This window comes from Melanostigma gelatinosum (genome assembly GCF_949748355.1).
Source record: "Melanostigma gelatinosum genome assembly, chromosome: 17".
Classification (NCBI taxonomy): Eukaryota; Metazoa; Chordata; class Actinopteri; order Perciformes; family Zoarcidae; genus Melanostigma; species Melanostigma gelatinosum.
The window spans coordinates 14,956,264-14,971,577 of NC_136650.1; the positions used below are offsets into that span (position 1 = coordinate 14,956,264).

Here is a 15,314-nt window from a genome sequence, read left to right on the forward strand (position 1 = left end):
ACCAGCCCTGTCCACCTCCAAAGCGTATCTTCTTCACAGACAAGATACCGTGCACCAGAATTTGTTGTTTGTGGACGCGACCAGAACAGAATAGATGAGCGGAGGTCAGACCCTCGCATAAATAAACGAGGAGTTTGTATTCAAACTTTTTCAGAGGTGCATTTAAGAGGAGCATGCTCTCCGCTCGGTCAAGTATTTGTTTAATGTCAAACGCAAAGAAACAAAAGCAGTGTTGAGACTTGACCTTACATGATAATAAAGAAATAATATGCATTATCCTCATATGCTTGCTTTCTCTGATCTTCGGAGCAGAGTATGAAATCGTTCTCTTGATTTTTGAAGAGATAAACAAAATAAAAACCATACTACCAACATTTGAAAATGAGCAGGAAATATCTTTATGTGACATAAGTGATCATGAGTTTCTGTGGTTTGAACTTTTCAACGATCAATACATAACTCCAGGTCTCTTGTAGAGCACATAACAGCACCTACCATATGCTAATTGCTCAGTAAGACATAACTGCAGTATTGTTCCATCTAACCCCGTAAATCAGAGGCACGATTACTCACCGAAGGTGGTCATTCCACTGCCTGCTTTATCAAACAGCAGGAAGGCAACCATGAAGAGGGAGTCTGGGGAACACAGCACCGACTCGAACGCAACAAACTCCTGAAAGGAGATCAACCTGAGAGAAGGTTAGAAGAAGATATGATCGTGATGAACTGGTAAACGGTCATTTGAGTTGATTTATTAATGTGGTATTCATGTTTCACGGGCCCCTGCATGAATACTTAACCAGTAACACATGTGAGTCAGAGTCTTTCATGTTCATTTAGTCATTTAATACATAAGAACAACTTACGTTGCACTAATAAAATGAAATATTGCATGTAAAAAAAACAAGCTCATGTGACATGTGCAACGTACTACAAACTCCATTGCAATTACTGGCACACAGTGGCAAACCAGCACACTTAGACAGCCTATCAGTCTGTGCGGCGCGCCATTCAAGAGGCCTTTTATCCGCTCGTCTGTTATTCCATATGTAATGTCATGAACTCATCGAGTGCGACAGCAAGAAAATAAAACAGTTTAAAAGGCTCAGTATGTGTTCCCAGTCTGAGCTGGCAGAGGCAGGGAGAGCGGGAGAGAGAGTCAACTTTACACCAACAGAAGAAAAATGATTAAATATGAAGTTTTACATTTTAGTGGGGCATTTTAATTAAACAAGTAGACAGGAGAGGAGGGAGTTGGCAGCCACTTAAGGAAATAAAACTACATTCAATATAAACGTAATACAATATGAAATTCAGAGTGAATGTCAGGTTGAGCAGTTCCCCATTATTTTTGAATGGGGAACAAATCTGTCTGCATCAACACTGAGATGCAAGCTACGAGTTGAAAGTAAGCAGATCAGTTTCCCCGTTACCACCAAATACCGCTGGCTCTCTGTCCACGTTTGTCAGTGTTTTGATAAATACTATTTCATCTCCTGTCTGGAGTAAAACACAGAATGCCCACATGCATCATTAACAAGAAAACAAATAAACATGGCTGTTGTGTGAACCCACTGAGAGCTCCCGTGGGAGAGTCCTGCTGCGGGGAACTGGACCACGCAGTCTAGCCTTTATTTCAGGCCCTGGTCCACTGTTACCACAAGACCATTATCAGTATCACAAATGGCTCCGATAATTACAGGAGGGGTCAGTGCTAATGAGCGGTCCCCGCGCATCCTTCTATTAAACCTGTTTCAATTTCCATGGGGGGGGTAGAGAGGAGGAGGAGGTGGGGGGGTGCAATGATTACATTTTTTATTAATTATGGTGCTGATGAAATGTAGATGCGTTTGTTTAGAATCTGAGTGTTTCAGATCTGTATGTGAATCCTCATGGGCACTTAATAATAGTCAAAATAAACAAGTCAGATCAACACGTGGTTCCAAGATATACTGGTATTATGCATCGATGCCCTTACCGACAATAGTAGATGTGTGTGTGTGTGTGTGTGTGTGTGTGTGTGTGTGTGTGTGTGTGTGTGTGTGTGTGTGTGTGTGTGTGTGTGTGTGTGGGAGAGAGCAAAAGAGATACTAAGAGGGGGAAAAAATGAGCAAATTAAATCAGCTGTCCTTTTAAAAGGCACGATTAAAGGTTTTATTAACTAAGCAGTGCTTAAGAGCGGGGCCCTGCTGATGGCAAGTAGGTGGAAGTTGGCACACTGCTGCGTCCGTGGATCCACTGCTAAAAACAAAGCGAATACCGTTGCCGCTCACGCTGCTGGAATACTATCAAACTCCTATAATGATCATTATTTTGTGACAGACGTAGTACACACAAGAAATGATACCTCAGAGAGACTCTGAAGGAGATTACGGCTATAGTGTGAGGACTCAGAGAGCACTAGTGTTCCCAGCCTGAACGGAGGGAAAGGAAAGTCAAGATTTCTTCTTTTTCACACGCATCATTTTACATGCACGCTGGTCTTCCCGTCTGCGTTTTCCCAGACATGGATAATCAGTGTATTAGTGTAACTGAGAGGGCAGCCGATCACGAAGGGATTGGACCATGGTTTAGACCAGGGAGTCCAGACAAGATCCAGGGGGCATCTCCATAACACACAAAAGAAAGAAAAAACATTCCACGTACTCGTAAGCATTTACACACAGCTCCGCAGCCGAGGACGGAGCTTATGATGCTTGATTAGCAGCGCCATGACGGCTGCAAAATGATTACCGTGAGAGGGGGGGGGGGGAGCCATCGTGTTTTTGCTATGCAGACCCAACCCCGAACGAGACACTCAATAATCAAATCAACCAACAGCATCGCCCAACCATCAACTGTTATGGCACGTGTCCAGGGCGAGCCGACCCATGTATGCAGCCTGGGATGACCTTACAGGAGACGGGGGCTAAAGCGACACTGTCGTCTGGCATCTCTTCAGTGTGCTACTTGCTTTACGCCGCTGGATTGTGTTAAACCGTAAAACAGTCGCTGACATATCCGTGACAGGTATCAAACTAGAGATGTAACACACAAGACGTCAACAAAGACTTAATTCTAGCATGTGCCTCGGCAGATGACAGCTGAATGATGTTCTTGTTCGGATGCCAATACAATGCAATTTAAACTGTCTTCGCTACGTCTGTCTGGAATAAAAACACCCTACATTCCATATATTCTTTTTATCTTATCTTCGCCACCGGGCTTTTATCTCTGTCTACTCTCAGCGGGCACCTAAATACACTCCTCTGAACCCCAAACCAGGCTGGGAAACATTGTTTACAAGGAAGGTAAATGCATGGTGTTGGTTAGGCCCGGCTGATAGAAAGACATCTCTCCTTGGTTGATAGTAGGGAGAGAGGGTCCTAGAGGGGCTTCAATACTCCCTGTCCCTGGCATCTTGGCATTGTTACTGACAGCCTTCCACCCACCTACAGCGTGCTCGCACACACACAGAGGAAGCTCGGAGTGCATTATGGTATGCGAGAGGGTGTAAAGCCAGTGATGAGAGCGGAGGAATGCAGAGGAAGTCAAAAGCGAATAGAGGGGACGTCAATAAGTCGAGTGAAAGAGGAGAATCTTCAAACCGTCGTGTAGCTCCTCTGTATGTCAGCGCACACATACACAAAGCATTTGATTCCTGGAAATTGAGACGTCTCGTCCATCCTCCAAAGTCTCTCTTATATCTATTCATCTATATATCCGTCTCCCTGTCTCACTGGGAGAATAAGAGGGAGAAAAGTGATTTCCACATAACAGATTGTTACGAATGTCTCCTGATTTACGCAGTCGCAGAGAGGCAGACAAATGCATTCTCACTGTTTACATCTCCACACATACACACATGAGATCGGGGCGAGCTCAATGCAAATACAGTCACTAAAGTGGTTTGTTTTGTCTTGCGTCCCGTTCTTTTCATAAGGTTTTCACAGATGAGCGCTTGAAAAAACAATGCATTCGTGTTTCCAGCTATACCGCGAACGGCGACCGATGTTGCCACATCTCTACTTTCTAGATCCATTTGTTTTGTGTTCATGAGACACAGGTTTGCAGAACAACTCTTTTGTCTCGTCAAATCATTTATTGATCAAAGTTCAGGTGGAAAAGAACACATCACCAAATATGAGCAACATGAGGCCTTTCCAAAGTCAACTGTAAAAAGAAAAAAATGAATCACATCTAAAACTAGGTCTTAACAGACTTTTTTTTCTTCCTGTTTTGCCCCCATATCATTTCCATTTCCCTCCACAAAACCAAAATGAGGTTTAGATACAAAGCCTGGGCCATGGGTTCCTAATAGATTTACCCCGATGCCACGGCCACCATTTATCCTGCTCCAAAGCCGCACAATGCAACGGAGTGCTCCTGAATAGCACGGGCAATTACAGTGCATGTGTGTGTTTTTATGTGCACGTGCGTGTGTGTGTGTGTGTTGGGGGCCTTGCTTTCTCTTTTTTCAATTCCTAAACCCCCACTACTCTATCTCACCATTTTCTACGCACACACACACACACACACACACACACACGTTAGAGCAGATGTAATAACATGAAGCCACACAGCCACGTGCACTTTGCTCTTTGTAGAAGCCCAGGTGGTTACCATGGCAATGTGTTTAAAAAAAACAATTATTTTTTGACTTACCCTAACATTTTATTACCCATCATTATGTATCATTAAATACATACATATTAATGTGAAAAAATAGGGGTGCTGGGGATGGGGGGGGAGGAGTAAGTGTGACATTGCGGGGGGGGGGGAGCTACAAAGAAGGAAACACCTGAAAGGGGCCTTTGGTGGTTTGATGTCTCTTTGCTATATAATTCAAGTATGAACATCCTTCTTTTTTTTTTTTACACCAAAGGATGCAGTCATAGGTTTGCTTATAAAATGCAAAATACCACTAGAAAGGTAGTCGCACGAGATCAAAGACATAAATAATACATGTACTGATAGCTTTGATAAGAGTCTTTCATAAGCTTACTACTTAGCAGTTGGCTTGATATTAATCAGCATAGCAATGTCAGTCAGATCGGCAACTTCTGCCAAAGATATTTTCTAACGGTACAATCCTCACGAGACACTCGGATGTCAATCCTCTATTTTCATATGTTTGTAAAGGAACATATGGTTATATTTGTCGTCTATCTATCACAGTATTAGTGATACATCCTCTTATAATGGCAGTTATTCCAGTACACCCTCCAAGGTGCAAGGATTATCTCATTCTCAGTGTACCAACATCTTAACGTGTGTGAAACATCAGATCAACTAATATTAAAAGAGAAACATCAGAACACCAACCCATCTTTCTTCTGATCCACCACTCCAGCCAGCAGCATCGTGGCCTCGTCCGAAAGCTGGATGTCTGTGTGGGCATGGAGGAAACGTCTCACGAAGTCCTGCGGGGACATGAGGCGCTCGTCATTCTTCTCCATGCTGGCATACTGTAACGAGAAAAACAGATACAGACGCAAGGACGCACGCTGAGCTTTAGAATTTGCTAGAAAACAAAACAAACATAAATCGATAAATACGTTAAAAGCTTCTTTTTTTTCCCATAAGAGGCAAAACACAAAGAGGACACAATAAATACATGGGTAAAATCCTACCTTTTCAAAAATGGCTTTCAACTCAGTGGGGTCGGCCCTCCTCGGTAGAACGGCCTGCAAGACAATAAGAGAACATCTGTGAGAACAACTTTCACACACAATGCTCCACTCTGCATCCTGTGTATCGTTCGAGGAACGCCGCTCAACAGTGGTTCAGATTGTTTTATTGAAATACTTTCGAGAGCCTGAAGATGTAAACGTAACGTGTAATTCACAAAGAGAAAGACTACAAGAAACTATTACAAATGAAACATCATTTTGAGCTTGGCCGCCCATTCATGACCGAGAAAGCTCTAGAAAAAGAGCAAATTTATCCCAAATGTTTTTTCTGGTTTTCTTGTCATTTTCATCTCCTGTTAAAAACCTCACAACCCCTCAGATTCATATTGTGACCACTTGGGGGTCCTGAACTCTTGGGTGGGATCCATCCCGTAGAAGATAATGCTGTTGCTGGTGAAATAAAAAATTTGTTTTTTAAAAACCAGGAAACAAAGTGGCTGCAGAGGATTGTAAAATGAGTCACGTGTGAGAGTCAATTAATTGAACCAGTTTCTGCCCGGTTCGATACAAACAATGACAGTAGCACCATGTTAAAGACGTCTTCCCTGTGGGAAGTTGTGTTCACGTGGATGTGACAGCGTGCAGCATGCTGCTAGCCAAGGTTACCTGTGATTACAGCCGGCTTATTTTAGACCCAGCAGTAAACTGGAGACGGGGCCTGAATGGAGCAGCGGGGACTAAAAAGCAGCAACAGCATCGTGGCTGTGACTTGTCATCGTTGTTGAAAAATGACAGCTCGGTCAGTGTGACTAAGAAACCGTGAGCCAACGTATACATCAAACTAGTCACCCGGCTACAGTAAAGCCACAATGTCACTGTCGTATGGTCAGTGTCAACCTCTGTCACATCCTCTTAGCAGACCAACTGGCATTTAACTTGACCGGTGCACAGTTCCGAGGGGGAGAAACGTTCCGGGGGACCGGGGGCGCTTCTCCCCGGAAAGAGGATAAACCGAAGTGGAAAAAACTCAGCTTACCTTTGCTGCCATGCTAAGCGAGATCACTGTCAACCCGGTCCCGTTCAGATCCACCGATAAACCCACTGTCTGCATTTCAGTCCCATCCCTGAATGTGTGACCATTATGGATGAATACCTTCAGTATTGTCTCATCTACTATCTGTTTTCATCATGGGTAATCCATACTTTGGCTACAGTAAACGTGTAATAAAACTCGGAAAGCTATTTCAATAAACAGGTTTTCTTTTGGTGGTTTCCTATAATATTTTCTTTGGTATTCAACCAATGTTTGAGCCAAGATTTACCAGTAAAATACAGTGCAAAACATGCAAAGCGACAACAAACAATGTGTGGTGTTGATCTGGTATTAGGCGACGGGGCCTTTTTGTGTCTGTGTCAAGGAGCCCATCAGCTCACGATCCATCCACGGTGATCATGCAAACAACCACTTTCTTCTTGAAAAACTCATAATCATACAGTCTTACTGCAATATTCCCTTCAAGCTGTATTATATATATTAAACGTGGTTATCTCTGTGTGGGTTTATTCTTATGCACATTGAGTCTCTAGTCTAAGGAACAGAGGTCTAATGGACGTCAGAATAAAAGCCTCAGTTCCTTCCTCACACCGATTCCTTTGTCGCTGTAAATGGTTCTTATACTTTATTTCCAGCTTTTCCAGCCCATCTGTGCTTTGTGCCAGGAGGGAAAAGGGTGCAGAGAGAATTTCATGACTACAAAAGCAAAGGTTAACATTACTCACAGCATAAAAACAATTTAAAAGGGAGCAAAAGGGCTCTAATGGCCCGACAGTCTTCAAAGAAAATGTATTTTGCGCTCAAAATCCCAGAGACCCAGCATGAACCACTGTATTTTTCCCAGCAGGCTCTCTGCTCCTCGCAAAATGGCCTTCGCTGGGGCATACCTCGCACCCCCTCCAAATATTGACAGCACTGAGTCCATCGCTTATTGGAAAAACGGCTGTAAGTAATGTTTTATCAGCCGATGCAATCTCCACACCTGTATTTTCCCCTGTCATATGACAATATTTGACAAGATTAATGATTTGATCCCGTGACATTTTATTTCCCATTGCTGTCAATCTGCCAGCAAACAACTCACTTACTTGTGGCATTTTGTAGGAAGCATGTAGCAGCATTTGCTTTGCTTCTGTATATTATTCATCAGTGGCAAAATGTTCTTGAGTCGTGTAAACTACAGTGTTTAGCAGCTTTTACATGCAACTCTTGGCTGTTTATGTAAAAAGAATCTTTAAAACTTACCTTCAATGCAATTATTTGTTGAGAGCATGTCTTTCACCCTCTTTTTTAAGCAATTAAAACAACGATGAGTCTGTCAGCCGCCACAGAGTAAGTGGGTAATAATGATAAACCTTGCGACCTTTGAACTTCATTGGCTTGAGGGGTCTCCTGCCCGCGTCCCCATGGGCCCACGCGTCCTGACAGCTTTGAGCGATGAGTGGCGGATGGCTGTCTCAATCTGCCGCCTCCTATTTTTAACCCACACTAAACACAGAGCTTCCAAAATAGAACCGAGCTCTAAACAAATGATTAATAGGGCACTTAGGGTCTCCCCACTGACCAGCGAGTCCCTATTAACAGCCAATAACGGAGGCCCTCCGGGGTCAAAGGGTTTAAAGACTTTCTAATAAAAGTAACAGAGACATGGGGATGTGTTTTAAAGGAGAAAAAGTTGTGTCTCAGTTTGAAATGCTGACAAGTTAATAATCCCTTCTCAAATGGCCGTACCGCAGTAAAATGGCCAGTTTGTTCTTACTTTTATTGCTATCATCTGTCAGTCACTCACATTTTTCTCTTTTTTTGCTGCCTCCTCTTAAGTGGACTGAAAGAGCTGTAACAGCTTTACAGTAATGTTCTTGATGGGGCTTTATTCTCATTCCCCACCCTTTCTTGGCTTTTTTTGGTTGAATGTGAATTCCTATTGTAGTTTTAGTCAGGAAATGCCTAATGGGTTCCCAAAGACATATTCATGACGTGGTAATGAAATTAAAATTTCATTTTTGACCTGAAAAAAAAGAGGCCGATTGTGGGAATGGCTTTGTACTGTTTTACACAGCTCAAGAATACGGTTTTACATTGACTGTCACTATTCCTGATGTCATTTTTAAATGTGTGGGATGGAGATACAAAGCCAAAGAGTTCAGATCTGGAAACAACTGAGGAATGTATTGATCTGTCGCTTACTGTCAAATCAGGTTGATGGAGAGCATGGGTCATGAGCAATTGTTTTTAAGGTGCTAAATTTCTGAAATTTTTCAAAAATAAAATAATGTAAAACTTTACAAAATTAACAGTAGATCATTGTTATAAAATGTTTAGTTAAAAAAAAAAGCAATGCTTTCTTAATTACAATAAATAATAATACATTTAATTTAAAGCGCCTTTTTTACATGACCCGAGGACACATTATAAAAATAAAGCAATACCAATAAGTGGTTATTATAAAGCAATTGTTAATTTCAACAGCTTCCCTCCTGCTGAAAATACTCGATAGAGCACCAAATGTGTGTTAATCCGCTGCTGAAGAAAATTGTCCCAGTCATATGCGCTGTTAAATATAACTCTTTGGTCTTTTTATGGGATTTTGTTGACAGTAACAATAATATAAGATGATATCAAATGTATCTCTTTAAACATGGCAGATGTAGAACAAAGCAGAAAGTAAATGCCATAAATGCCATTATGCAGAGTCGTGTCCAATCTACCTTCAGGCAAACAGGAACAAGACATGTTTTTAATTAGCTTGTTGGCCATATAAAGAGCTGTAGAGACAAAAGTATGACTCTTTGTGAGTGATTTTAATTGAAAGCTCTGGGCACACAGAGAAGAATCATTCTCGAAAAGTAAAAAAAAAAAGATAAGTTGTTTTCAGATTGGCAAAATTCTATTTTATGTTCCAAGTTGGGTGGCCCTGACCTAACCCACATCTTAATTCTTCCAAGAATCACTTCTGTGTTTTGCACAATGTCAGCTGATTCAGCTTATTCAGATCTGTCATTTGTGAGAAGCTGAATGTCTTGCTCACGGACACATCAGCAGGGCACATGGGCTGTTGATGGACACAGTGGCTGCAAACCTGCAGCCACTTGATTATAACCTACTTCCCCTCTAATTAAGAATGTTTCATTCTATTAATCTTGAAATATGTATGGTATATATACCGGTATATATATATTTTCTTTGTGTATTTTTTTACTATTGTTTTCTGTTTTGTTTTTCTTGCCGGACAACCAATTGAAACCCACGTACATGCATACATGAACATCCATATGCACACATACTTACCTGTTTTTCATTTTTTTTTTTTTTTTGGTTTGGTTTTTTAAATTATTATTATGATATATATATATTTATATATTTTTTTCCTCCATCTCAAAAGGCTCAAGGACATTCTCACACGCAAGCACACATACACACACACTGACTATATGATATTTGCTGGCTTTTATCCCACTGTTCTTGTCATCCTCTTGTTGTTATGTCTATGTATTGTCTTAATATTGTCTTGTGTCTTTCAATAAAAAATGTATAAAAAAAAAAAGAATGTTTCATTTAAGAGCCAGAGTCGTTCCAGTTGTGCTCAGCATTTGAAAGAAGCAAATTCGGAGATGAAAACGCCCCTTGTGGAATGACAAACCATTGCAAACTTCACACTTGCCAAAACGGGAATTTTATATGACTTAGAAGTGTCCCCAAAACCACACCGACCAGATAGCGTGGTACAACCCAAACAAATCTGTTTTGCATGAAGGACAAGAAGGTGGCAAGAAGAGAAATGATGGGAGAAAATTAGCCTTCTGATACATCCAAGACAAAAAAAAGTGATTACTATGTCTATTTTGATGTTCTGTGCTTCTTTTGTGCTTCTTTCAAATGGACTACCTCTTCCATGAGAAAAACATAATTTGTGTTAATACATAAAAGCTACTAGCAAAATAATAGAGTTCTCTCTGTATGCATAGCCTCTGCTGTCTGTGTAAGAACAAAACACTGCCGATTATAATCTGCTTTCATTTCTTCAATCAGTTGGTTGTCAAACACTATCCTTAATCATCATACATAACATGCACTGCATTAAAGTGGCATTCTTGGAAACACCATATCTGTAATAGCGTATGACAAGCCACTTTTGTTTACACCATAATAACTGGGTGTTTGAATAACTTCTAAATGACTTTAAGTAACCAGCCAGACTCACTCTGCTTCCATTCAGCCGTGCAGCCTGATAACCTGGACTGACGTTTGGCATGGAGTGGACTGCGGATTATACCAAACAGTAGGGCTGAATGGACTTCTCAGGGCATTTCACCTGCGGTCTTGAGACATGGGAGTGCATTTCCTGCACACACATTGCGGATGCAGTCTACATCCGCTTGTCTCATTATGCAAATGTTGACGTGTGCATTCATAGACATGGCAGACACGTAAAGTTAATATCAGCCCCCCACACACACACACACACGTTTATTTGAAGTACTAGCTTTGCTTCCTCTGTAAGCTCTCCCTCCTTTCCATCTGCCAACCTAAACCTCAAGGCGGGCATGTCTTCTCTGAGGCTTCTGGATGAATCTGTTTAGTATCTTTCAGTTCAGATGAAGCGCTACACGAACCATGCTTCGGGGCATCTGGGATGGGCCGTGGGCCTGGCGAGGCACGGGAAGGGGTGGATGGGAGCTTTGAGATGGTCCAGACGGGATAGCGGGCAGGCTCAAGCTCTTCTCTTCCACAACAACAAGGACCCGCACTGAAGCGCGCTCAGACCCTGCAACCCGAGAGGGCACAGGGGTCCTCCAGCTTGCCTGGGTTGGGGATAAATGAACCCAGATGCTTCCCGCACATGCAGAGCGACCAGGCTGATGGAATGAGGGTGGGGGGAGTAGGTCATAGAGGCAGAAAAAGAGGAGGCTTGCCTCTTTCTTTTCTCCCCCTTCTTCCCCGAGTTGAGGCAGTTATCTGTCCTGTGATTCCTGCGCTTTCTCATAACCACTGATCACAGAGGCCTCCGTGCAAGGAGCATTGTGGGAAATGATCAGAGGGGCATTTGTCTTTGAAGGAGAATGAGAGCAGCAGCAAATCTTTAAGTCCTTTCCTGTTTCTCTTCCTGTCAAGCTGCCACCTGGACTGAGAGAGAAGGAGGGAGCGAGAGAATGGTTGCATTCGTCTAAATTACTTAATTGAAGTTCAAGTCGGCGCAGGAAGTTTTAGAATGTAACATGAATAGTGTGATTAATTGCCTTTGAAGGATTTCTTGTATAGATGTGGGTTAGGTGTTCATCTTAACAGCCCACTTGATCCAAGACGCTAAGCTGTCACTGCTATCTATAGAATAGCACCTGTGTCAGGAATAGTCTGTTTCTAGCAGAGAGTTAGATCTGTGAGGTAATAATGATACTTCAGCCGGTTAGCTTAGCTTTGCACAAAGACCACAACAACGTGTTGTTTTCACTTATTCTTATGTCTGTTTGTTTTTGAGATATAATGTGTTAATTAGTGAGCTTTAGAAGTGCTGATAGGTAGATTGTGTTACTTTTGGACAGAGCCAGGCTTGCTGTTTCCAGGCTTTATGCTAAGCTAAGCTAACCAGCTGCAGGTTACGACTATTACTTTGAAACAACTATGTTTGTTTAGTGTCACTCATGATCTCAAAGTGCTGATTCCTCTCTCAACTGCACTGCATCATGTATAGTATATAAGTCTTTCCATGCAACCTAACAGTAGGGGTTTTCATTCAATGGGCATCACTGTGCAAACATATCTTGGTTTTCTTTTCTCGACTGATTTTCACTTGTTTGTCATTTGCAAACTATCTTTCATGAGTGGTCCACCTGCCAAGTCGAACCCTATCTACAGCCAGAGGTGGATGTTGTAATAAAAAACGAGCTGCATGAAAACATTGTAATGCAGATGCTTCCTTTTACTCAGTGGCGCTTCAAAGCTCCTTCTCCACTGCAGACTACGGCGATGTGTTCCTCACCAGTGTTAAGATAGTATTTTTTACCTCATAACAAAGGGGAGGCCGAGCCAGCCATGTGGCCGGCTTCCTTGTGCCGTCGACACGCTGCACCAATAATGCTACCAAAACTGGTTTACAATTATAAGGAATTTAATTCCACTGATGTAAGCACGATTACAGTTATACATTGGAGTGTACACTCCTATGACATATTAAAACAATAAAACCCCATTTGCAAAAAACCTCGCTCGGCTCCTCCGGTGGAAACACGTCTGTCGTCCGGGAGCCATGGCACTGAGAGCGAGCGAGGAAAAAAAGACTTTGAATTACCCCTCCCACCCCTGTTTGACACACCTCCCCTTCCGTCTATCTCAATTGCTATTGGCTAACTTCCAGGAGTGTATTCACTTGTCCGGCTCTGAGTTTAATATCACATTCAATGACTGTCAGTTACGTTTTAAACCCTTCTATAATAATCCTTCAAAATAAAAGTTATACTTCTGCACTTGGCAGAAGTTTCATGCTTCTGCATGTTTATGTTTATGCTTATGTTTATCTTAATTATGCATTCTCGAAACCCTTATGATTATGACTAACTATGAATTATTAATTATGAATTATTAAATACTTTTATTATATCTACTAACTACAGTTTTTTACTCAAATTTCTTACAATTCCCCCCTAACTCACAGTTCACTGTGAGTTAGCTACTCAAATGTAGTTAGTTTTTCAAATGTCCCTGGAGACCTCCCCCCTACTCAATCCAGGGAAAGGCTCCCTATCTATCTAAACCGAGGCAAAGAATGCATGCACACAGATATCATTTCAAGTATTTCTGTTCAGTTCGTTTCAAGATAGAGTGCGTTGGAAGTCACTGCCTTCCACGTCTTGGGGCTGGCAGGATCAGGATACAGCCTGTAGGCTAGAGAACACATACTGAGAAGCCTTGACTGTTCTTTTACACGTGACAAAATTACATTTCTTAATCTTTTACACCCTAAAATCCCTTTATAACCCAATTAAACAAAAAATTTAATCTCCAAATACTCATCCAAAACAATCCGTCTATTTTCCAAACTTCCAACATCTCACTGGATGTTTTAGAAGTCCATCTGGATGGTCAGGAACCGCTCGTGAAGTCCCTCTGGTGGCCTCATCTAGACTGTGGCCATCAGAAGCTCCAATTCGTCCTCATCCTCGTCACATAACTGGTTGCCTGGACTGGTGTCTGGCTCATCGGTGAAACAATAAACCCCTGTAGAGGTCCACGGATGCACGGGAACCCCCATCCACAGACAACTAGGCGGTCTATGATGACAGCACACAGAATAATTACGCTTGCCAAAAATGTATGTTTTCACAGGCCAAGCATACTTCCCAACCAGTCGGTGAACGGATCAGTGACACCAGAGTTGTCTGCTAGCTCTTGGCTGAGTGCTGTCAGTCCCTCCAGCTCCCTGGTCACCGATCCATCAGGAGCTGTGTTATTTGGAATGAAAGTACAGCACGCAGACCCAAACATCTGGCACACGCCACTTTTCTCTGCTAAATCATATCTAATGCCATTCTGTTCTGCAAGGTCATAAAACTAGTCTTCGCCAGCTGTGCATGCAGTCCTGATATGGCGTCACTGGTGAAGTTTACTAAACGCTGTTGGTTATAGTAAATGTAGTTGATCCAATCGACATTTTTATTAATCATCACCCTCTGAGAGAAAACAGATTCTAAATCTGCTGCTATTTGATTTCTGGCTTGAAAGTCATTAGACACCCCCCTTGGCAGTCTTATGACATCTTATGTACACTTGGTCATCAAAGGCTCCCTTCGGGCCACCGGCATCTCTTTTGGATCTTCTGTTAGCATGTGGGCGTGGAGAGATGAGTTCTCCATAAGTTGCATCAGTGACAGGCAGGATATAGAATGACAATACAAGTTGCATCAACGCACATCTACTGGTCCAATCTTTAGGCAGGATTGGATGTATGGTTCTTCCTCCACACCCTTACCATAAATCAGCTCTAGGTGCTGTCTGTCTTAACACACTGTTATATAGATAGTTGCTAGCATTGTGGCTGTTGCTACAATTTGCTTCAATAATACTGCCTACATTGGGCCCCATAGCTGTATCTGAGGCTATACAATCAAATGGACCCTCTGAAACCTTGAACAGAGGTGGGGTATTATATTCTACAGGTGGGTAATGCCAGTGCAGCCTCTGACAAGTGTGTTGGAGGGGCAAAGTGTCATCAGTAAACAGAGTTAAAATACAACTAATTCAGGACTTAGGAGTCTGAATCTTGAAGGAACTGGTGTTGCTAGGGGTCTAGATCCTAAACACACAATACAATCTGTACTACTGGCTTGAAGCCGTATATTGTACCCACCATAAATTCCCATCTGCCATTCCAGTTTCCACCCCTTACCTCATTCTCTGCGTCAGTCGTATGTCGAACCTGGTCTTTTTACAGGCTTAACAATAATCCTAATGAGCCCTTGTGGGGCAGGACTATCAGTAGCCTTTCCCTGTATTACGTAAAGTCCTCAGTCAGTCAATTTTGGGTCTGTTAAGGTAAGTCTTAAAGGATTACATCTACCCACCCCTTTTCTACACATGTGATAAGAAGCTGGGGCATTTAACATCTTTAGTCGGTCTTTAAGACCTGGGTTGGGGTCTTTTCCTAAACCCTCGCC

General features: G+C 42.3%; 1 protein-coding gene across 1 annotated transcript in view; it reads right to left on the minus strand.

The window, feature by feature from the left end:
- The window catches only part of slc25a13 (solute carrier family 25 member 13), a gene marked incomplete at both ends in the record, with an annotated part of 38,391 nt that extends 31,731 nt beyond the window's left edge, over positions 1–6,660 (minus strand). Inside the window, 4 exon segments of the mRNA XM_079287783.1 lie at positions 574–689; positions 5,305–5,447; positions 5,613–5,666; positions 6,649–6,660. Of these exon segments, the coding sequence (XP_079143909.1) occupies positions 574–689; positions 5,305–5,447; positions 5,613–5,666; positions 6,649–6,660 (325 nt within the window).
- Between the last annotated feature and the right edge of the window lie 8,654 nt (positions 6,661–15,314).